The sequence below is a fragment of the Rattus rattus genome, chromosome 4 (genome assembly GCF_011064425.1).
Source record: "Rattus rattus isolate New Zealand chromosome 4, Rrattus_CSIRO_v1, whole genome shotgun sequence".
Classification (NCBI taxonomy): Eukaryota; Metazoa; Chordata; class Mammalia; order Rodentia; family Muridae; genus Rattus; species Rattus rattus.
The window spans coordinates 48153814-48178308 of NC_046157.1; the positions used below are offsets into that span (position 1 = coordinate 48153814).

The window sequence follows — 24495 nt, forward strand, 5'->3', positions numbered from 1 at the left end:
TGGATACAAGACTCAGAGAAGCAAACTGTGAAAACTTAGTGCTCTCAAACATCTCGCCTGTTTTCAGGGGGAAGAATAGTCCAATGCCAGAAGAACTGTAAAATGCCTTAAGCCCAAAAAGGGCATCAGTTAGCCTCACTAACACAGAGACCCGGGTCCACAAAGTGTCTCTAACACTCCCCAATCTCAAAGTCCACAGAGAAGTTGACACGAAAGAGGAAGGTGAGAAATGAGAGAAATAGGACACACAGAAGGAAAGAGGCTAGCCGAGATGTTAGAGACTAACAGCAGCGTGACAGTTAAAACCACCCCCCACTCAGCTTTCCCCTCCCCACAGCCTCTCCCTTCACAGCTTCCTGAGTGAAATGCTTTCCTATCTATCAGTGTGCACTGCCTGGAGCCATCCTTCGCTGATAAGGCCTTGTTCCCTGTGGCCTTCACCATAGCCAAGCCAGGCTCTATCTTCTAGAACACCTTTTTCCTGACTTTTCACCTCAGTGCCTCCAATCCAGGGAGACAGCTATTTTCTTTTGCATGTTGTCAAAGATTACCATGCCGTTCCTTTTAGATGCAAACGGATGAGTCCATTGCATACGGAATTGGACTTCTGGGAACAAATCTCTGAACAGAATTCTGAAAGAAGACACACAAAGTAGCCGGCGGAAAGCAAGCCTCTCAGAGTGGAATAGCTGATCAGAGGTGCATGCTCTACCTGGACCTTTGCCAGCCTGCAAGCTCAGGCACTTGGCTTTGTATGAGCTATGAAGCACAGGGCAGAAATCGACATCACTATGACAATGTCTGCCTTCTCTGTGTATTTTCAGAGCATAAACATGGTTGACTATTTGTGTGGTGATTCAGAAAGGACAGTGATTGAAGTCGGAGCAATAATTCACATTTCCATCAATGGAAAGATGTGTGTTGACTACCAGAAAGTATCCTTGGCAACCAAGCACCACGTTCTGGTCTCCGGGACCACAGCTGCACACTTCCACTACCCTACATGTCTCTGCTCATAGGGAAGGCTGTCTCCAGAGCCCAGACACTCCCTAACTGGTTGGAAACCATTGCTAGAGATGGGTCACTTGAAGCTTAAGCTTTGTGCTAGTTACCAGGAACATGGGCCCAGATGTTATTAAAATGATGTAGAAAAGAAACCTGGGGTCTGGAGATGGCTCAGTCAGCGAAGAGATCACCGCACAAGCACAGGCCACTCTGCTGGACCCCTGAACACATCTTGAAAACAAAAGTCGGGCAGGGAGTATGTACTTGTGATCCTGGCATGTGAGGGCCACGGGCCAGCCAGCCTAGCATGTATTTTTTAAATTGGATATGGTATTTATTTACATTTCAAATGTTATCTCCTTTCCCCATTCCCCCCCCAACACTTCTATGAGGAGTTCCCTCTCCCACCTACCCACACCCACCTCAACACCCAGGCGTTCCCCTACACTGGGGAACGAGGCTTCACAGGACCAGTGTTATTCTTCATCACTGTGTGCTGTCCACCTCTTTCTTTTTTTTGAGACAGGGTCTCTTTCACTGGCCTGTACCACCTCCCCATGTAAAATGTAGGCCAGAGAATGAGACTCTGTCTCAAAAAGAAAGAAAGAAAGAAAGAAAGAAAGAAAGAAAGAAAGAAAGAAAGAAAGAAAGGAGGAAAGAAAGAAAGAAAGGAAGGAAGGAAGGAAGGAAGGAAGGAAGAAAGAAAGAAAGAAAGAAAGAAAGCTAGCTAGACAATGCCACAGTGCTGAAGAATAACACTTAAGGTTATCTCCTGGCTTTCACACACACACACACACACACACACACACACACACACACACACACACACACACACACGCACAGCACAGAGTTAATCTAAAACATAAGAAGAAATCAAATGCTAGTCTAGGCGAGGCAATGCCCTGGGCTCGGGAAGGCTGATGGCGTGCAGTTTTAGAGTTAGCTTTAAGCCACACATAATGACATTCTGATAGCCAGTCCCAGAAAGACGTTCAATGGTGCCTTTCCTGGCCTGATGAGCTCCGGGCTTCTCTCCCTGCAGGTGGTTGAAGCAGGAGAACCAGCCACTTTACCCATCACTCAATGTGACCTGAGGATGGATGACTACAGCTTTTGCTGCCACCGAAGCGGCCTGATCATCTGAAGCCCTCTCATGGACCAAACAAAAGACATTATTTCAGAGCTTTCAACAATTCCAAAAGCAGAGACATTTCTAGCATCGGCTGCCCAAGAGAATTTTTTCTAAACCTGAAAAAGCCTAGAGTTCATGGGAAGAAGGAAACTTGGTTGCAGGATTGCCCATATCAGCCTGGACCGTGACTGTCAGACTCTGTCTTGACTGACGATTAATGTGTAAGTCCAAGCCTACCGTGGTGACACCACACCTAGGCACATGGGTATCAGTCATCGTCCTGTAGTTCCGTCCTGTCCTGTTCCCCCACTCCCCACCCCTTTCCCCTGCCTGATGGATTATGCCTGGAAGTGATATTCAGAAATTAACCCTTTCCTTCCCAGGTTGCTCTGACCGTGGTATTTATCAGGATGACGGAAAATAAAACAACACACTGGGCATTGTGATGCAAAGATGTGCACTTTAAACTGATTTAAACCTGTATTTGGAGGTTGGAGAGATGGTCCAGGGGTGAAGAACACTGGCTTTTCTTCTAGAGGACCTCAGTTCAGTTCCCAGCACCCAAATGGTAGTTAACAAACATCAATGGTCACTCCAGTTCCAACCTCTTCTGGCCTACACAAATAAAGCATTCATGTGGTGCACAGACATGCACACAAGCAAAACATATCTTTTAAAAAAGAAACAGGTTTTAAAAACGTAAACCCATATTTTTCAACAGACTGCTAAAACGCCATCCCTTGAAGCAATGGTGATTATCAGGAGAGGTAACAGGAGCCTTTCTGTCTTGATCAAAAGTAAGCAGTAATGGAGAACCCATTTGGACTTCAGGTGCCCACAGGGCAGTAACTGGAACTGGCAAGGGTTGCAATTTAGACAGAAGGCTTTGAAAATCATTGACATTAGTGTGGAAATATCTCCCAACAGCAGTTGCAGCCCACCTTTTGCAAGACTCATTTTAAGCGGAACCTAGGAAGGTACAGCGGGGAATTATATTTCACCCACTGTGAGTAACCAGGGTGACCTAATGGGCTATTTCAATCCTAGACACATCATTGGCAGGATTTCATGGGTTTGTTCAACTGTGCGATGTGTGGATGGAATAAGGCCGGAGTTTGTATCTCTGTGTGGCTCACAGATGTGTGTGGTCTCTCTTGTAAGACCCCATCCTAATCTCCCACAAGCATATCTGGCTGCTAACTTCAAAATTACATTTCTGCTCTTTCATTCAGGGTCACAATTTAAGGTGTCAATGGAAGAGACAAATGATCGTCTAATTCTCACTTGGGACCAATGACCAGAACTGGAGCAGGCAGAGAGTGGCCACTTCATGCACATTCTCAATAAGGCTTAGAGCCAAGTGGCATCGTCTTGGCTGACAGTTAAAACAGTGACAGAACCATAAAAGGTAATCAAAATATTCTGGCTGTAAATTAATTAATGTTAATATTTAATTCATTGCAGGTGTCCCAGTCACTGGCACAGGAGGAGCTCGCCTCTCTGTGATGTCTGAGGCACTGCTGTCCATGTCTATGTTCACCTGCATGTTGGTCATATGTCCAGCAGCCACCTTGAAAACCTGCGTGCGCACAGAGTAATGTTCAGGAAAAAAAAAAAAAACCCTTTCCACATCTACCAGTCGGTGGGTTGGAAATGCCATTTTTGAAGCTAAAAGATTGAATTCTCACCCATGCTGCCACAGTCTCTGTGATTTCGCATGTATGTCGAGTCTTTTGCTGTATGAAAGGCAGCTTCCTTGGGAGTCATCTGTCACCTCTGGCTCTTATAATCTTTCTCTTATAATCCTCTTCTACGTGGATCCCTGAACCCTGACAGGCGGGGTTTGATAAAGACATCCCATTTAGTGCCGAGTGCTCCCTCACTGTCCGCACATGGCCCGTGTGCGGGTCTCTGTGTTAATTCCCATCTGAGCAGTCAGTCTGATGAGGCCTGGGCAAATGTACTGATCTATGGGTGTCATTGGGAGCTGTTGTATTACAAGTTTGAGTCAGACAAAATCCAGCACAGAGAAGGGGAAATCAGCACAAGGTCCCACCCCTAGCCAAGAGGCTGCTCATGATTGAAGGCTGCCGGGGGAGGGAAAACCAATTTTGCTCAAAGGAGTGTTGCTGGGTATGTCAACATACTGCAGGGCAGGCCCCCATGCTCAGGAATGGCTGGCAAACACAAAACCAATTGTGTGTGTGTGTGTGTGTGTGTGTGTGTGTGTGTGTGAGAGAGTGTGTGTGTGTGTGTGTGAGTGAGAGAGAGAGAGAGAGAGAGAGAGAGAGAGAGTGCTTTGGGTTTTGGCTTCAGTTTTTTAGAAGAAAGAAATAGAGCATGAAGTTGGGTGGGGGATCTGAGGAGAGCTAGGGGAGGGAAAAGAATATGATTAAAATATATCGTATGCAACTCTCAAAAATAAAGATTAACAATTTAAAAAGAATCAGACCAAGTTCTCCCATCTTCCCTCATTTTGTGGAAATACTTACAAAGTAGCTATTTGTTGTTGTGTGCTCATCCCCATTTGTTGTTGGGTGCTCCCCTCATCCCCATTTGTTGTTGAGTGCTCCCCTCATCCTCATTTGTTTTTGAGTGCTCCCCGACATTCCTGTTCAGCATACATTCTCTCCCCTTCTTTCCCCTCCTTTGCCATATCTCTTCTTTGGACTCATACCTAACATTCTCTTGATGCATAAAAAGAAAAATAAAGAGAATTCACAGACCAGGAGATGGCTCGGCAGCTAAAGTACTTGCCATACTGTGAGAGAACCAGAATCTGCATCACCAGAGTCCAGATAAAATGACTTTTGGGTGCAGAGGCTCACCTGTAATCGCAGCCTTGGAAGTTAGAATTGGGATTTCCCCCAAGGCAAGCTGGCGACAAGACCAGCTTTAGCACTGAGCTCTGAGCATGGCGGATTGATGAAGGAGGTGAAGGGGAACTGAGGAAGACTTGACATCAACCTTGAGCCTTCACACACCCATGCATGCACAGCACGCACACACACACACACACACACACACACACACACACACACACACACACACACACACCATCATGCACATGACAATAAGATCGGGAGACTTGGGTTGGGATTTAGCTCAGTGGTAGAGCGCTTGCCTAGGGGGAAGCGCAAGGCCCTGGGTCGGGTCCCCAGCTCCGAAAAAAAAAAAAAAAAAAAAAAAAAAGATCGGGAGACTTGTTCTGATTGTTCCGGGAAAGAGGAGAGCCAGTCATAGACTCCTAAAGTGTCAGAATGAGACAGGAGACAACATGGCCCCACTGTGGACAGTGGAGACTGAAAGGATCCAATGGGCTATCTTAGGGGAGTCCAGAATAAGATACTGTAGCATGGGATGAGAGAAACAAAGTAAACTTTGGGATCATGGTAGATGATCCTTTGGATGCAAACAAAGAGTCGGATGTAGCAGTCTGGCCAGGCTGCAGAGGGAGCAGACTCGGGCTGCTCTAGTGAGGGGATGACGGAAGAAAAGAGAGAGTTAGAGCCATCTGCTGAAATGTACTTGTACTGGTAAGGAGGGGAGGGCATGCTGACGGCTAACCTTGCAGACAGACTAGAAAGGTCTAGGCCAACCATTTGCCTCTGAGAAAGTCTTAGGAAACGACTACAGAGCTCAGAGCAGCCAACGTTCTGTCAGTGACCAGCAGGTGCCTGGTAATCAGCAAAAAAATCGACTTCTCAGGCCATTTCTGGTATCCCAGCCCATCATCAGAGCTCGCTATAAAAACCCTTTCTGTTTTATGGACTGGAGGGAAATTGCACTTTGCTGAGCATTTACCAATTCAATCTGCCAACGGGTTTATGTCTGCTCTGAAACATGGTAACCCTCAGTCCACACGAAGATGGAACAGAAAGAAATCACCAGCTAATTGTGGTCGAAACATTTGGTGATGCTCTGTGGTAGGGGGGCGGGCTCTGTTGATACAGACAGCCTTCCCGGAGACACTTGGCTCTGTGAGCTGGCTGCCAGAGTGGGAAGCATCAGACCAAAAATCACACTGCTCTCATCAGCATTAGCTGCAAAAATATCCTGGTATCTGAGAAGACTGTTTCCTAAATGAATGCCAGGCCATGGCTCAATTTTCAGTTATCAGCAGGGTCTGCAGCGGTAGGGCAGTGTGGAAGGAAGAAGGTGCTCAGAAAATGGAAGAACGCAGTCGCCGCACACAGAAATGACAGTGGGCACACACGCGGCGTAAACAGGGATTTTTCAGGAGTGTTTCCTAAACTCATGTGAACCAACATCTCTGCCCCTTGATCTGAATCCATCACAGCGATGTGTACTTCCGATAACCCATCATCACACAGATCTCAGCAAGAAAGGGAAAGGGTCAGACCAATAAGGAGATGGCTCCCAGAACACCCTGGAACCTCAAGACTAACTAAGAAGTATCTCATATTTAGTTAGTGGGAGAAAGATAACTTCCAAGGGAAACGCAATTGCGTGTGTATTCATGTGTGAATATACATGTGCGGGCGCATGTACATGCATGTGGAAGCCGGTGGATGGCTGTGCTTCCTTGGGTTCTGCCCATCTTGTTTCTTGGAGATGGGGGTCGTTCCTTGGCTCAGGGCTTCTGAGTAGGCTATGGCAGCTCACCAGCGAATCCCTGAAATCCTCCAGTCTCCACCACCCAGTATAAGATTGTAGGGAGTGCCACCATGTCTGGCTTCGCTCCTTATCACATGGGTTCTGTGGATGGAAGTCAGGTCATGCACGCAAGGCAGCCAGCCCTTCTATTCGCTGCGCTGATGCCTGGGAAATAGGATTTTTTAAACCCCATTAGATGAAATCTAGCGGTGTGCAAATAATGAGTCACCTTGTGCACGGTGATAATTCCTCAAAAGATGTGATAGAAAAAAAAGAGTCACCCCAAACAGAGTACCATAAACAGAAGGCTGTGAGGCTGGAGATGTTTGAAAACCTGCCTAGGGAAAGACAAAAGTATCGACCTACAATGTCTGAAACTACAACAACGATACTAATAAGCACCTTCAAAATAATGCTGGGGAAATCAAGTTTATGAACTGTTCACTTTCAATTCAGTGACCTTCTAAATCACTCCCTCTCTCTTCTCGAATATTCCAGAGATCATTTATAATAAATGAGACCCTATTCCTTTTTTTCTTCCCTCAACATGGTATGAGAAAAAAAGCAATTCTCTTAGCTACACAGTGAGGAGGGACGAGATTAAAAGAAGATATATTTGATTAACAGGAAAATGTGCCATTTATCATGCCTTTGAGCTGCAGATCCTTCGGTTTAATTAGAAGTTTAAATCAAGGTTCCAAAGCTCAGGCAGCTATGAAGGACCCAAAAGAGAGCAGATGGCTCCTTCGTTCTCTCCAACAAGGTCAAGGCCAATGTTAGCATCTCTTCCCGGAACAGCAAACTGGGAGAGATCGGTGCTGAATATACCTTAGATCAGCCCATGAAGCATAGTTTCTGCCTACAAGGCACAGCGGGGGTCCCAGCAGGAGCCAATGGTGCACTTGTTCTCATTTTCCTTGTGGACCAGTGTAAGGTTGTGGGTCCCACGTCTATATCACCACTGGGCATGGCCACTTGCAGAGGCGGAACTGCGCTTACCCTGCATCGCTGCTGGAGCGGATGTGGACTGTAGCGGGGAGGGACCTGCCCTGCCTCGCTGTGCCCACAACCCTACCGAGCAGCACAGCTTCTCCATAATCACCTTTACTGGGAATAGGGTCCCCAGCTCGATATCAGCCCACAGAAAGGCAGCTTTCCTATGGTATACTGACTGTGGACTCCCGATCCAGCCCCTGTGCTCTGGATCACCAGGTATGATCTCTGTGGTCCTCAGCTACAGAAGTCTAGAAGCTGCTCTAAGGAACCTGACCTGCCAGGGCAATGTTTTTCTCTGCCCTTCTCTCCATTTCTCAGCTGCCTGGGATCCACTATATATATGCATGTGTACATGTACATGTACATGTATATGTATATGTATATATATGCACATGTCACTTTATTGTAATGAATTTGCCAATAAAAAACATCATACAGCACACACAAGATGCACATGCATACACTCAGGCACGCACACACACACATACACATTAAATAAATTAATAATTTCACATTATGCAGCTAGAGTAACATAGCTTCTAAATAAACACTTGTCCAGTCCCAAACTCCACACACCTCCATAAACTTCTGCAGGGTGCGAAAAGTCATTCAGAAACTGTGGAACTTCACCGGGATTTCATATTTTCAGTATCAAGTATATATTCATACACTTACTGACAAAAAAAAAAAAAGCTGTGACAGACTTAAAACTAGAAAAGCAATTAGCTTTATGTCCCCTCCAGGACCACCTGTGCTTCCTGTGCTCATCGCCTGATATCACCCTTTGTTGTCTTTGTATCCCAGCCCCATACCTATGCCTGTTTGCAAATATACACACAGGCATTATCTGCTGGGATCCACATATGAGGAAGACTGTGGATTTTTCTTCCTGAGGTGGGATGACATCGCCATCCCTGCTTGGTCCCTGTGAGGCTGCATACGTTAATACAAATAGCTCCATCTTTAGTGGCCTGACCCAACACTGAGAGAGAGAGGTATAGTATGGGAAACATGGCCCTGGGCCCACACTGCCGTTCCTGTCCTCTCTAACCGCTCTCCAGTGCTCTCGCTGCTCCTCCTGACAATGGCTCGGTGGCTTTGGTTGGGATTTTCCCAGTGGGTGGCCCTAGTTTTGGTCAGAAACAGTGTTCGATTGCTCATTTCCCGGGGCTGCCAGACACAACATGGAATGTCTAGTGAAATTTTAATTTCAGATGTAAAATGGGTTGGTAGAACCATTTCCCCAACACTGCGTGAGGTGTACCATTTTAAAAAAAAACATTTTTAAGCTCATCTGAAATGGAAATTTGAGTGAACATGCTGTACTTGAATTTACTAAATCTAACAGCCCCACGCATCTCTGCCATGTTGCTGCAAAGTCCAAATAACTGCCCTGACACCCCCTCGGGACTCCGGATTCTCCCCATGAGATCTCATGGTAAATCTCGGACACCACACTCTCTTCTTTGTGCTCCCCCAACTCTGTCACACACTTTTGCAGACGGTCCCTAAACAGTACAGGCTTTGCAGAGCATCCATTTAGAGAACTCTCGGTGTTTTCAAAAGATCATCCACCATTACAGATCACACACACACACACACACACACACACACACACACACACACACACCACGAACAGGCACTTTAACATGGCTGTCTTACAATATCCCATCATCAGGTAATACACAGTAGATCAGGGCATATTGAATGAATGAATGGATGGATGGATGAATGAATGAATGAATGAATGAGTGAATGAATGAAAAGAATAAAAGAAGAGAAAGATATGAGAGGGGAGGGTAAAGAGGGGAGGAAAAGGAAGAGAAAGGGAGAAGGGCAGAGAGGAATGGAAGGGAGGAGAGAGAAGAGATGAGCTGTCTGAGGAACTCTTTACCATGTCTCTTCACCAATGGGCGGAATGACCACGAACCCATGGTCTCTATACATGTGGTCACTCCATATGGATACCCTGGGTGTCCTCAAAGTCTGAGTCCAAGGTAGCTGGGTCTGATATGGTAACTGACTTTTTCCATAGATGACTTTAGAGCAAGAAATAGATGCTGCCAACTCTGCGGCTAGGCCCAGAAACTAACACGCATCCATTTTGTTAGCTTCTCTCGGTCTGAGGACTCACCCAGATGCAAGCTTTGCCAGCCGTCAAGTAATTGGTAGCCACCTTTAATCTGCCACAAGGTGTGATCCAAGCAAGAAATCAAATAAAGCCACAACCAGCATCTACAGGGATCCAGGAGTCTCAGCCAAGCTCATTAAAATAAAAATAGCAGACAGGCTTTCTGCACCTCATTTGGGAAATTAATGAGAACCCAATTAATATCCCCTTCTATTTTCCTTGATCTGGCTTTTCCTATGCTGAATGTATTCCTGCTCTGTGAGCTCTCCAGTGTCTTCTGAAAGCTCTTGTCTGAGTAGCATTCGATTTTGGCTTAGGAGCCACTTGTACTTCGTCAGGGAGAGCACCCTTCGTGTGGCAGGGGGTGCTCATGTAGGGATCAACTTGGCCCTGAGCTCTATAAGCAACAATGTATCGCGAGTGCCTTTTCTGTCTAGATGTGCTCAATGGCCAGAGAATCAGCATCCAAACTTGAAGTTCAGTGTTCTTTCTGCTTGCTTAAGCTCAGCGGCTGAAGCATTCTGTGCTCTTTCTAGTTGCCCAGCATTGCATACGTCCGTGCACATTTGTGTGCAGATGCACATGACGTCCTCACAAGTGTGTGGCAGGTGAGCATGTATGTGCACATGCATACACACGGAGGTAAAAGGTCAATGTCTGCTGTCTTCCCCACTTACTCTCCACCATACTTTTTGAGACAAGATTTCTCCATGAACCTGGAGTTCATCGATTTGGCTGTGCCAACAAACTTTTGGAATTTCTGTCTCTGCTTCAGCTACATACTGAGACACCCAGCTTATATGGGTACTAGGATCTGAACTCAGGTCTTCATGCATGTGTGGTAAGCATCTTACTGACCAAGCCAACTCCCCAGTCTCTTTTATTGTTTGTTGAGACAGGGTCTCATGTAACCCACTTGGTGATGTTTTGCGTGGCCCAGGCATATTTCCAGGTCTCCAAAGTAAACCCCAGGATTTAGTTTCCATGAGCTGTACACTTCGATACAGGTTTCTGAGTCAAACAAATAATTTTTACCCATTTTTTTACCACCCATTTCAAGTCCTCAAATTAATTGCTAATGCCGAGAAATCTTTAGTTATCTCTCTGTTGACCCAAGATAGCAGCTTAGCAGTGATACAAAGAAAAATAGACTCTGAAATGAACGTTGTGTGATTAATTACTTTTTTTAAAAATAAACTCTGGATATGATTCCCAGCATGAGCTGGCCTCATAAGCGGACAACGGGGGCTGCGTGAAGCACCTGCAGAGGGTGTGGTTTGATGGTCTGCTTAATCATTTAAACAAGGAACAAGTTTCCATCCTTCACTGAGACCTGTGGTGCATGCCACTGCCTCTGTCCTTTGTAAATAACAGAAAGGAAGAGAGAGGTGGTGAGGACGAGAGAGGCGGTGGGACGGGCGAGCAGGACTAACCCGCTCGTTCCTTCCAGAACTGGAGCTGGGGATGATGTTTTCTGGACTCTCAAGACAAACCCTGCTGTGTGTTTCCCATGGCCTCTGCATTCTGTGTAGCCATGAGAGGTCTGCTGGACACTTGCCCACCCCTGCCAACAACAAGACAAAGCCATCATGCCGCAGCCCAGTCCACGCGACTCGATTTTGGCACAGGGCCAAAGACACCACCATCTCATTTAGAAGTAATTCTTAAAAACATGATTAACAGCCAACATAGTTCTCAGTCTGCCTAAAGCTAGTGAAAGCCAGTCTTTTTCTGAGTCAGGGAGATCCCCTTGGAGGGGAGAATAAGATTGTAGAAGGGTGAAATATACCAATTCTTGATTGAATCGAGTAAAATATCGAGCCCAGTCTTCATGATTGGTTAATATTGACCAGAAGCTGACTTGTTACTCGTTATGAATGCTATGGAAGCCAGTCACTTAGTTCAGCAGAATTTACATAAGCTCCCAGCAGTCCCCAAGGGCTGTCACCAACGATGTATTTAGAGCTCCCTCTTTAAATTTCTGAACCTTTCTCCCTTGAGCCTGAAACTGGAGTGAACCAGCTTTCGTCTACCCACTGGAGACACTGAGGTAGCCAGGCTTCCATGCAATTCTACATAGTTTAGCTCAGGAGAGAGACCCACTCTAAGAACATCAGACTCTACCTGCTGGGAGCTGCCCTTGCAGGAGCTCCCTGGAATTCCCCTGTGCCTGCTGCTCCCTGCCAAGCCTCACTAGTGTGAAACTTACTCATTTAAATCACCTTATCACACAGCCCAGGCTGGAGAGCACAACCTGCTTCTCACCTCTGGGAAGCTGCTGCCTGCAAAAATCAATTCCCCAAATAAGATTAGGACTGCTTTACCAGAGAGAGGGGAAGGGGATTGCAAGCACACAGGAAATATGATTTCCATACAAATTGTAGGATCAGATGCAGAGGAGGCTCTGGTCTGCATAGTGCCCACTCTAGAACAACATGCCACCATCCATGTTATAAGCAAAGCTAAGCTATCATCTTACTCTAAATGAGGAGAGAGACAGTGGCTAGACTAGTTCTGGGTACAGAGCAAGGGGTCCCCTCTCTTTTGACCCTTATGAGAAAAGGAACATAAAACAACCAAGCTTCAGTGTTGTCTGCTTGTGTTAGCCTCTCGGTACTGATCTGCTCACCCAAAACATGTACTGTTTCATAGAGAGAGATGGTGCCCAGCCCTGATGCTGCAAATGAAAGTCCATTAAGATGTCCAAATTATTGCATTTTTCTCATTGACAAATAATCGATAAGCAGAACTTGGAGCTGCCCTGTCTTCTGTTTGAGAAAAGGATCTAAAGGGCAGAGGTTAATATTTTCCCAGATTGTGATTTTGTTTTTTCTTTTTGTGGCCTTAGAAAGATCTCCAACAGCATCATTTACCATTTCAGGTTTTTTTTTAAAGGCATATGAGGTGGGTTGTAGTTTCATATTCAGCTGGTCTTGTCTTCTTATTGAATGTCAAAAGGGAAAGACAAAAAGAGGAAAGGAAACAAGGAAAGAAATTGGGGAGGGAGGGAGGGAAGGAAGGAAGAAGAGAGAAAAAGTAGAACAAAGACAGAGGAGGTAGAAAGAATGAAGGATGAGGGGTCATTGTGTTCCTCCACGTGGTAAAAACACGTCAAATACACTCATTCCAAAGGCGGCACGCATCAAGTTCCTCCGAGATGCTCCCTGTGTATCAAAGTCACACATAAAGGGCAAAACAACTTTCTAAAAGCCATTCTGCTAACTCAGATTGATGGCAATAAATCCTGTCAGTACAAATCCCCGAGACAACCTTCACACAGAATCAGCCACTTGTTCAACAATACTACAAGTGAGGCAGGCTTATTTGCGGACCCTGATGGTTTAAAGGCCTTGGCTTAATAAGCAATTCCAATTTCATTCTTTCTCCATCTGGATCAATATTAGGAGCAACCTCGGGCATCCATCCCTTCCTCTTGGAATACAGACGACAGAATGCCCAGAGTCAACAACAGCACAAAGGACTGGTCCCTGAGTTTCAGACACTGGGGGTGTGTGTGTGTGTGTGTGTGTGTGTGTGTGTGTGTGTCTGTGTGAAGTGATTGTTTCAAATAGAAAGAAGAAAATGCAACAAGAGAGCCTGGATGGAGACAGAGCATCCTGCTCTTTTACCCTGAGGGCTTGGTGTGTTTGCAGCATGCACAGCTGCACTCTCAGTCCACCTGCAGGGGCTCCCAGCTTCTGCAGCACAGGGCTTCCTGCAGTAGCAGAGATAGAAAAGGCTCAATGCCCTAGGAGACATCACACACTGGAAATTGATGACTTCGTAGCCAGGCGCAGCCTGGGTTAGAAGCAACATGTTTCTGAGGTGTATCTCAGGTTGGTACTGCCCCTTTTGGAGAAGCTCGGATCTCAGTCCAGTATTGAGATGTTTGTGGAGTCTAATCCTTGGTGGGAACAAGCGATCCAATCACCATCAATCTTCCAAATGCTTGCCGTTGCTCCTAACACCAAAATGACATCCCAGGCAGCTTGTGCCTTGTGTAAAGCCCAGTACAGCCACACTATTTATAGAAGCACCTGGGGTCACAGATATTTTGTAGCCTTTCCAGATCACGTCCCTTCTTCTAACCTTCCTTGCCAGGCATCCTAGACACAAACGCAACATCAGCTGGGCAGCACCTCCCAACAATGGTCTTCTCTCCTGAGCATGGAAACAAGCCCTCTGTCACCTCTTGCCTACCCCTGTGCATGTGGCCTCACACCACATGCTTGTACAAAGGAAACCATGATGGCTTGAACAGATCCCAGGCACAATCGGCCCACGTCAGTATGTGGGTCTTGATAACCTGTCATGCACCAAGAACAAAGAGAAGACTGTTGACGGCTAGTGGGCGACCCGAAGCCAAGGGAGGAGAGAGAGCAAGGGGCGCTAGGCATGTACCGTTGAATTCTGTTTCTTATTTGAACTTATTCACACTCAATTTAATGGTAGTATATGTGTCTGTGTGTGTGCATTAAGGAGGTCCTCAGTCACTCTCTCCACCTACTTGGTAATGGGAAAATAAGAAAAGTACACCCTTGTGTACCAGTGGGTGGATTCCCTCAAAGCAAAGGTAAAATACATTTGAATTCCTATGATTTGGATTTTCTTTAAATGGGTAGAAGACCTGATATAATAGAGGGCTTCCCTTACTATCACTGCCCGTGCAAACAGGTAAAATCTCACCTTCTCCCTTCATATCCTCACAGCTACTAGAAACTTCTCACTGGCAGCATCTACCCAAAAGAGGCACGCCTACAGGGCACGAGCCTGGGGTGGGGCTGCACTGCCCACTCTCATTAAACGAACAAACAAACAAAAATAAAAACAACTGCAACTTGAGAGAGACCCCAGAGTAAGCATCATGGCACTGCCCTTCAGAGCGGAAAACAGCTCCTGGCCTGAAAGATCTTTTTCTCCTGTCAGGTGGGTTTATGTGCCTTTCATTCTCAAAGCAGAGTACTTAGAAACAATGTATCATGGCTCAGTGAGACAGGAGAATTCTGTCCCAGTTTTAGAAACTCAATTTAGCTTGGGCAAGCAGCAGAGCCTTTCAGAAGGGCCATTACTCATAAATCTCTCCCTTGGATGAGAAGGTTCCCCCACCCCCACCCCACCCCCCTGCCCTGAAGCTGCTCTTCTCTTGCCATTTTTCTACTTCCGATACAAAAATGTAACCTAAGTCTCTCTAAGCGACTAATATCAGGTTACATACACATCAAACATCCGGAAAAGAGAGATTCTTCAGCAACAGTTAGCAGGTGATTCGTAATGAGCTTTGTGCGTCTGTATTTATAAACATGTTTGGATTTAATTTTGCTGTCTAGACTAAGAAGATCTGTCACTGGGGCCATGAACTATTGTTTCACTGAAGTGGAAAATTACATCAGGAGCAAAGTTTCCCAGCACCTGATTCAGCAGACAACCTAGGATCTCTTTTCCATAGAGCCTTGGAAATCTCTGGATAACCCACATTTTAATGCCCAGGATAAGGAGATGGCTCCTTTGGTAAAGGTGCTCACTGCAAATGTGTGAGGGGCTGAGAGCAAGCCCCAGGACCCATATGAAACTTTGGGGCTCGGTAGCGCAGTCTTGTGTACAAAGCTTTGGGGAGATTGAAATGAGTAGATCACCAGGGCTCCCTGGCCAGCCAGCCTAGCAATATCAGTGAGCTCCAGGCCAGGTTTGGCGAAAGACTCTGTCTCAAGAAGAGAAAAAAAAAAGGTAAAGGAAGATACTCTCCACACACATGTACACCTGTGCAAATGCACTTGCACACACAGGAGTGTAATACATACCAGAGAAATCATAGCCCTATTGTTTAAAATAAAAGCTGCCCCCATGGGTTAGTGAAGCGGCTCCACGGTTAAGAGAAGTTACTCCTCTTCCAGGGGAATCTGTGTTCAAGTCCCAACACCTCCATCCGGTGGCTCACAAACATCTGCAACTCCAGCTCCAACCGGATCTGTTGCCTCAACCTCCTCAAGCACCTACCCATGTGCACAACCCCAACACACACACACACACACACACACACACACACACACACACACACACACACACACACAGAGAGAGAGAAAGAGAGAGAGAGAGAGAGAGAGAGAGAGAGAGAGAGAGAGAGAGAGAGAGAGAGAGCTCAGGACTGGGCTTAACTGGACCTAAGAAGAATGAAGGGGTGTTCAGGACAGTAAGAAATGGGTAAGTATCATATTTTACATCAAAAGATGTTATGCTGTCAGCTACAAGGATTTCCAGTAACCCAATCTCTAGTCAATAACCCTCTGGAGACAGCCTTAAGTAACACAGCATCAGCAGAGCCCAGAAGGCTGACCCTTTCTTTGTTGCACTGTGTTTTGCGATAGAAACTGTTCCAAGACCTATAGATCATGTCTTCTGTGGCTTTATATGTCAAATGGAGGCCACGACTAAATCCATACTTAGAACAATGGCATGTTGGCTCGTAGGCACTAACTGGGAAATCCTGTTTTTAACAATATTAGAGACAGCCATGCAGTGTTCCTAGCCTTTTGCTGCTTCATGTTGCGTGTGTCTGTTCTCAAGGGTCCTCCCTCGCTCCTTTAACACACGTAGGCAGCTTTACTGGATATTAACAGGAAACATACATTAACATGATAGATGTCCCTTGATAATTGCTCTGACAGAGTAAAATAACTTGAATTTTAATGTGATTTAATATTAAGCTAAAACAGAAATTCCAAGATCCGGGATCTTGTGAATAAGAAATTAAGTAACCTTGATTCTTTGGGGAAATGTGTTCTGATCCACGTCTAGAACATTTTAGCAGGGTCTTTTCGGGGGTACAGCTAGCCTCTGCCTTTGCTCGTTTTTAGAGATAAAAGCCCCAAGTGCTTATTAATATAACAATGTATCATATACAAATGTATATAAGCAGCTTTTCCTCAAAGTAAGGTATACCTTGTTTATAATAATTTGGATTGACACCGTGCCATTATCCTATAATTATCTAATAATCTCTAATTTCTTTTTGCTACTCAGAAACAAATTTATTTGAATATCTAGGCTTACACAATGAAAAGCCTTATTCACAGCATCTTGAATTTTTCCATTCGATTAATTTTTATACCTCCAAAGGAGGCTCACTCCATGTCTATTGATGTGAACCAACTTCTAATTGGCCAAAATCCCAGCTTTTGAATGGCAGAGAGGTGCACTCTCCATATGAGCCTATCGTGTCCGTGGATACAAAGCCCAGGGCATCCAGACATGCTGCCCCCGCAAAGGGCCAGGGGCATGGCAGGAGAAAGTCAGTGTGCAGCAGCATAGGTCAGAGGAGACCTGGTGCTAACTCAGCCTTCATCATGCCTCACCGCCAGGATCCGGGCTACTCAGGTATCCAGGGTTCATACCGGAACAGGAGGCTTAAAGTATGGGCCAGGGACAATCTCATAAAAGATATTATAAAAGATGTAGTAGGATCATAAAAAGTTTTATTCCCTTTTTCAAATCTTGTTCTCTCCCAGGTACATAGTGGAATTTTCCAGAAGCTGCACATCATAGGACATTACCTCAGACTGAATGCAGAAGAGGACAGAAAAACCCAGCTGGCCTCTGTTGGCCAAACGTTAGCAAGAAATATAAAACATCACCCCTCTTTGCACTAAATATGTTGCGTGCTTTGAAATAGGTTTTCATATATAAAAATCTCTCAAGTTAACAAGTAGGATGTTTATTGCTACTTACTAATAAGCAAACTTTAAGAACTTGCTCCATTTTTGGTCCAGAAGAGGAACCATCACTAGACAAGCCCGAGTGCACTAGAGGCTTGCGAGGGATTTCTAGCACCCTTGAGGTTACAGAAAAGTTCCAGTAAGAAGTTGGGAAATCTGAGGAGTCTTTCAACTGTAAGGGCCAAGGTCCTAAGACTGGGAGAGTTTGTGGATACAAGCTTCAGTTGGCAGGTGGCTAAGAGGAGGAAAATCAGCAGGCGCCTCAATGAGAGATGGTCCTTCCTCATTTAGGACCAGTAGCTCTGACTTTTCCTCCTCCCTTTTAAACTCTATCTTGCTCTCTCCTCAGCTTTCTGACCTTCTTGACGTCTCCCACATGCACAGGAGACAGAAATGTTCTGGACCTAATATGAGGCAACCTCAAGTTCGAGAAAGACCTATCATCTTTCCTTCTCGTCCCAACTCCGATAAGGTCATTGTCCACACAGCAGTAAGATGACTTTTCTGCCTCAACAGCTTCAACCCTAACCAGGACGGCAGAGATTAGAGGGACGCTCTCCACTCGAGTCTCGTTTGTTATCTGCATCAGTTCTACCCGTTTAGAGAGGCGAGAGAGGTTTTCCACAAAAGGAGATCATGTTTTGTGATTCCCAGTTTTAGAACATCCAGAATCTTTTATCCCTCAGGGTTTGTGGGTAAAGGGGTCACCCCGACAGAGTGTCCTGTGTCCCAACCCAGTCTTCCACACCACTCTTTAGTTTCCATAAAAATCTGAAGCCTATTCCTGAAACTAAGGATAATAATGGAGCCTGGAAAAAATGGGAGACACATGTTCCAAGTAGCCTCTGGTTTTATTTGTGGGTGGCTGTCTGCAGTACAAAGGAGAGTCCTGCCTCAGCAGCACCCAGAGAACAGTACTGGGTTCTGTGCGCTCCGAAGGGCAGAACCCAAGTGGGTTCCCGCTATCCCTCCAGGAGTCGAGCATTTCACAGTTTGCAAAGCACTTATCTCATTTGGTCTCACTTTTGCCTCACGACAACTCAGGGTGGATTCTCACCAACCCTAATGAAGGAAGCAGAGAACTATATTTGCACTGTAATTAACATGTTGCTCAAAATGAGAGTCCTCTTCTGGGAGGGAAACTGCTCTTAGAATTACATTTAGCTTGTTCAGTTTTTCTTTTAAAGCTGGACCATAGGGCTTACTGTGAGTTGCTAAAAGCCACTATAAACCAAAGCACAGGCATGAACCGCAAGCTGATGTGGGTAGAAGGCATCAGAAGACACGGGAGCCCAGGAAGATGCAGTTGGGAGAGGGGAGGCAGCAGGACCTTTCTGGCCATCTTACCATTATCTCCTGACGTCTTGTCTTTTCCATTGGTCGCTCCAGCACTTTGTCTCTAAAAACATTTTAGGAAAAGAAAAAGAAACGGTCAGATGTATTTAGGACTGTTTTGTTTTGTTTTGTTTTGCCTCTTTGCTAATTCAAATATCTCTTTTTGCATTGGGGTCATAATAGCTTAGGGAGTTAGAGCACAGTACTGGTGAGACCATGAAACTAACTCCCGACAAGGACATGCTGAAGTCACCTGCCACCTCCCTCGGAGCCCACTGACGGCTGAATGCAACTCAGGAGTTGCGCAGAAGGCCAGACAGCAAGGATTGTTGATTGAGCATCCAATCCAAACAGGAGACAAGTAGCCAAGGCTGTGTGCCAACCGCAGGGCTGCCGAGGCTGGCCTCACACCACTGTTCTCCTGACAGGCACAGGGGACTCCTGTGCTCATCCCATCCATCATTCCTCCTATGCTGATCCACTTTATCTGTCACTGTCTGAGCCTGTCCTGGGTGTTTCCCTTGTCCAGTCTGGCAAGAAGTATGAAGTGCACTATGTGTTATTTTGAAACATACTCTTTACTGTTGGACAGTTTGGTGCCGGTTTGCAGTAGATCTTAGTCATCCCTAACTAAACTCAGCATGAAGAAATACTTTTTAAGGTTAGATTTGCATCAATCTGGGAGATTCCATGAAGAATGTGTTAAAACGTAACATGTGTAAGCAGAAGGCGTGTCCCTTCGAAGTTCACTGTGGCAGTTATCCTGATCCGGGGAGGAAGATGTATCCTGTCAACCCAAGTATTTGGCAATTGTCAGAATTATCAATTATCAGAGTTAACAATTATCAGAAGCATTGACTTGAAAACACAGGAGGAGACTGAAATGATTTCCAGGAGAAGGAAGTAGGGATTAGGAAGCAAGGTCATAGTACCAATGAGTTGCAGGAACCTGGGTGCCTTTCCCAGAAAATGGTGCCCTGTGGAAATTATCACTGTGACGTAACTACAGTAAAGGGGTCTTGGAAAGACAGACAGACAGCCACCAGAAAGAACAAACCACACTAAGTGACCCCTAAGAAATAATTGTAGCCTCAGAGTTTATACCTGGGTCCAAGACTCCAGCCTCAAAACCATCTCCTAGGAGGGTAGAATCAGTATCCTTCAATGATCAATGTTGTCAAAAGAAATTTTTTGCATCATTAGTCAATGGTGACTCATGGAACACAGATCCAGGTTCTAATCAGTATAAACAGAGTCAATGATGCCTATGGATGTCAGTATAGTTAAATGTCCCCCAAATGCTTACTACCCTGAGCAAAGGATAACCCCAAGAGAGCACACTAAAGGGTACCTCCCTCATATTTTACCAGTGCCCTCAATCCTACATCCCTGTCAAGCAGAAAACGGACATCCACCTGGTCAGAGATGCTGTACTCCACTCAGTGAGGCAAGCACCTCTCTGGAAGGAATGGAGAGGAGAGACGATGTGACAAGAAAGATCGCAGAATGGCTGGCCCCTTCTTCATATTGAATTTGGAACCTTTGAGCTTCCACAGTGAAAGACTCACCAGCATTCAATCTCCAGCCAGACATCAATTATCCCTGCCATGGTATCTTCCCCTACCTGGCAGAAGCTGTAACACAACTAGCTTAATTTAAACCAGATAGCACGTTCCTTGCCTAGAGCAGATGTACAGGCACCAAGGGCCATTTCTTTTCATCTGTCCTTAATCTGATGCTACCTCGAGTCCTCTGTCACACAAAGCTGGTAAATGTGTGGCTTCTGATGAAAATGAACTTCCCAAATCAGGGATGCAGCAGCCACCCTGGGTATGAACAAGCCCACTATCTCAGCCCTTCCCTGAATAATTCATAGATAGGAGAAGATAAAAGGGAAACTGTGCAGCATGAAAGGTGAGATTTTTTCCACGGCAGAATAAAGACAAATTAAATGAAATACAAGTGCAAAGTGGGTGCAGGCTCGGGCCCGTCTTCTTAAAACGCCTTAAACACCAATATCTTTCAGATACTGCAAATGCCACCTGGCTCCACAAAAGATCGCTTTTTAGAAACCCGAGGAAGACCAAATGAGATTCGCAGAGGGAAGAGAAAGGAGTCATTCTCCGAGGATTGGTAAGACGGGGTCTTTGTGTCAGCTCTTATATGATGGAAGAAAAATGGAGCTGAGAGTTGTCTGTGGAGATGCTGTCTCTGATCAGAAGAAAGTGATCCTGACAGAAAAAAAGCACATGTCGTTGAAGCATCTTGCTTCAAGGATGCAGTGGCATTTTCAAAGGAAGACTGAGTTCGGTGGAGAGTGCCCAGAAGTTTCTATATCCTCAGAGTCTAGTCCTCACACATGTTCATTGTACTGTCCTACTGTATAGAATGGCAGGTGTCCCTGAACTAAGGAGTGAAGGGTCGAGTCTAGGCCCTGGGGCTGTCAGACAACACCAACTTTGTGAATTGTGACAGTGTCTTTAATGAGGTATGTGTTCTCACCAGCCTTGCTTTACCCATTTTAGCCTAAGTCACAGAGCAGAACTTTGCACAAGGCCACAAAGCTGAGAAGGGCTGAGCCAGGATTTTAACCCAAAGACTAGGTGCTCAGCTCCCTTTCCTAGCCACTGTGTGGGAGAATCCCTTCACACTATGTATCACATCTCTCTCTCTCTCCTGATCCACCACTACAGTTAGGGAGACCAAAGAAGGGAATTCATGTCTTAAGGCTAATGTGGCCTCATTAGCACCCACAGGTTAGAGGTATCAAGAACACTTGGATTATAGGAAGAAGTAGCCTGACCAATAGCAAAGGTCTGAACAGTAGGATAGCTAAAGGTTGTTTTAAGTTTATATGTAGCACAAGAACCAGAGTTAAACTATGCTGAAATAAATGACTGTGTGTCTAGAAGAATGGGTAGATTGATCAATGAATGGACTGGTGGATGGATTAATGAATCAATGGATCAATGGATAGATTAATGGCTGTGTTGTGAATGGATAGATATATAGAATAATGGGTGGACGGATCAACAGATCAACGGATGTATCAATTAATAGGTAGATCAATGAACCAATGGCTGGATAGATTGGTGGATGGATAGATGGATCAATGGATGGGTCAATGGACAGATGGACAGATGGATGGATGGATGGATGGATGGATGGATGGATGGATGGATGGATGGATGGATAGATGGATGGATAGATGGATCGACAAATCAATGGGTGGGTTAATAGCTGAACAGATGGATGGATAAATGGATGGATGATGTATGCATGGATGGATGGATGGATGGATGAGTAGATAGACGAATGAGTGGGTGGATAGATTAATGGATAATAGATAGACAGATGGTTGGTAGATGAGTGGATAGATGGGTAGGCGAGTGAATAGATAAACAGACAAAGGTCATAAAGGAGAAGCAAAGAAAATTTTATTTTTCATGAAGGGATAGAAGTACTCATTGGGAAAGAAGCAGCCTTTTCATTCCACCCCTAAACTCATCCACCACCAGCTCCATGACACCATCATCCTGAGACTCCTCTACCTGCTGAACAAAACATCATGAGTATAACCTATTATAATCACATTCAGCAGTAAAGGAAATGAACACAGTGAACAGGCAAATCCTGGCTTCAGATTCGGGAATTCTGAGTCTTTTGCTAGGAAATCAGGAATAGCCTCATGATATCAGGCATGTCCCCACTGTTATCCAGCTTGGATGGCCACATAACTTAATAGATTAGCATATGCAGAAGGCAGAGAAAGGTCACTCTAGCAAATATACCTAGCTACAATTTACCATTCAAATTGCCAAATTACCATAATTAAAATCAGATATTAAAAATATACTTTCAGAATATCCCAGAAACCCAAACACTAGTATGTCTGAGAGTTTTGAGGACATGTCCTACCACAATCTAATTGGGTGTTTTCTGGTGCCTCTAGAGAATTAGTCTGAGGCTATGGAACCAAGAATGGGAGGGGACGACACACATGAGGATTTGCTCATTGTCTCTTCCGAAGGTAGGGGCAGTGCTCCTAGAAGCCAGAAGTCCACCTCCACCCCAACCACAACAAAACCTGCACCCTGGGACCTCATCGTCCCAGTCCCAGGAGACTCTGAGTCTAGTATCTGCTCCTTGTACTGGACCAGGTGTTCTCATTCAGGTCCTCTGTTGCTCACCACCTGCCTCATCCTATCCTAGCAAGTCTACGATCATAAAATGAGCCAAGTGGGACCTGCTGGTGCTTTCCATCCCCACAGACACACTCCTGCTCCATAGGACAAACGTCTGAGAGAATGACAGCCTCTTCCTCCATCTGCCATCTGAAGCCAGCATCCCTTCCTTGCTACAGAAGCTAGCTCTGTGACTGTCCTTGTCTAGTGCACAGTTTCCTCTTCACACACATTAAAGCCATGTATCATCTGCAGAAACCTCTTCTGGAATCACAGAGACCTCCCTCTGTGGGATGTGACATTCAACCCAGCTTTGCTGTCAACATACAAATGACCAGGCCACTGGGCTTCTTGAGCTATGGAGTCCTTGAAGCCACCAATTTTAATATTGACCTTAAGACACAATTAGAACCTGCTAAATACCCACATGACTTCAAAAGCACAATGGGAAAGTCCCCTTTTGCTCAGCCCCAGGTTAGTAGTGGGATGTGTCTAAGAAGTTTAATAAGGGATAGAAGAACAGAGAGGCCTAGATGGAGCCATTGCTCTAGGTTAGCCCTCTGTAGATGCTTCCCAAAGCAACATGGAAATGAAGTTTTCCTTCCCCACCAATGCTCACTAATAAAAACAGAACAACTAAGAATTTAATGAAGACTCAACTAGAAAGAACCAAAGCAACAATTGCAGGTATAAAAGAGGCCTGTCCCTTTAAATGTTTCTTTTGATAGTTTAATGTATTTCTAGTATCCATTAAAAGGCAAGAGAAGTAGTCTTAAGATGCGACTTTTGAAGTAATTTTTCCTGACAGTCTCATTGTGGCAAGATCTTTGGGAAGTGTGTGCATGTGTGTGTTTGTGTGTGGCGGGGGTATGTGAGAGTGACGTGTATGAGATGTGCATGTGTGTATAATGCATGTCTATGTGTGTATGATATGTGTGTATGTGAGAGAGATATGGATGTGTGATGTGTGCGATATGTGTGTTGTTACGTGTAGTGTGTGTGTCTGTCTGTCTGTGTTTGTGTGTGCAAAGGGGTGTGTGAGAGTGATGTGTATGACATGTGTGTGCATGTGTGAGAGAAATGTGTGAGAGACGTGTATGTGCGTATGATGTGTGTCTCTGTGTGTATGAGATGGGTGTATGTGAGATAGATATGTATGTGGGATGTGTGTGAGAGATGTGTGTGTGTGAATGTGTGTGCATGTATGTATATGTGTGTGCATGCGTGTGATGTGTGTGATGTGTGTGTGAATGAGTGCAGTGTGTGTGTGTGTGTGTTAGCCTGGATTTCCCAGAAAGCAGACCCTGAGGTAAGTACCGTTTGAGCTATGAGTTTTAGTGAAGACGATGCTATGAATGAAGGGAAGGGTGGGAGGAGTGGACAGAG

General features: G+C 45.4%; 1 protein-coding gene across 1 annotated transcript in view; it reads right to left on the minus strand.

The window, feature by feature from the left end:
• Pcp4 (Purkinje cell protein 4) overlaps positions 1-24495 on the minus strand; it is a 59488-nt gene that overhangs the window by 12083 nt on the left and 22910 nt on the right. Inside the window, exon 2 of the mRNA XM_032900362.1 lies at positions 18938-18989. Coding sequence (XP_032756253.1) covers positions 18938-18989 — 52 coding nt within the window. The remainder of the gene's footprint in view (positions 1-18937; positions 18990-24495) is intronic.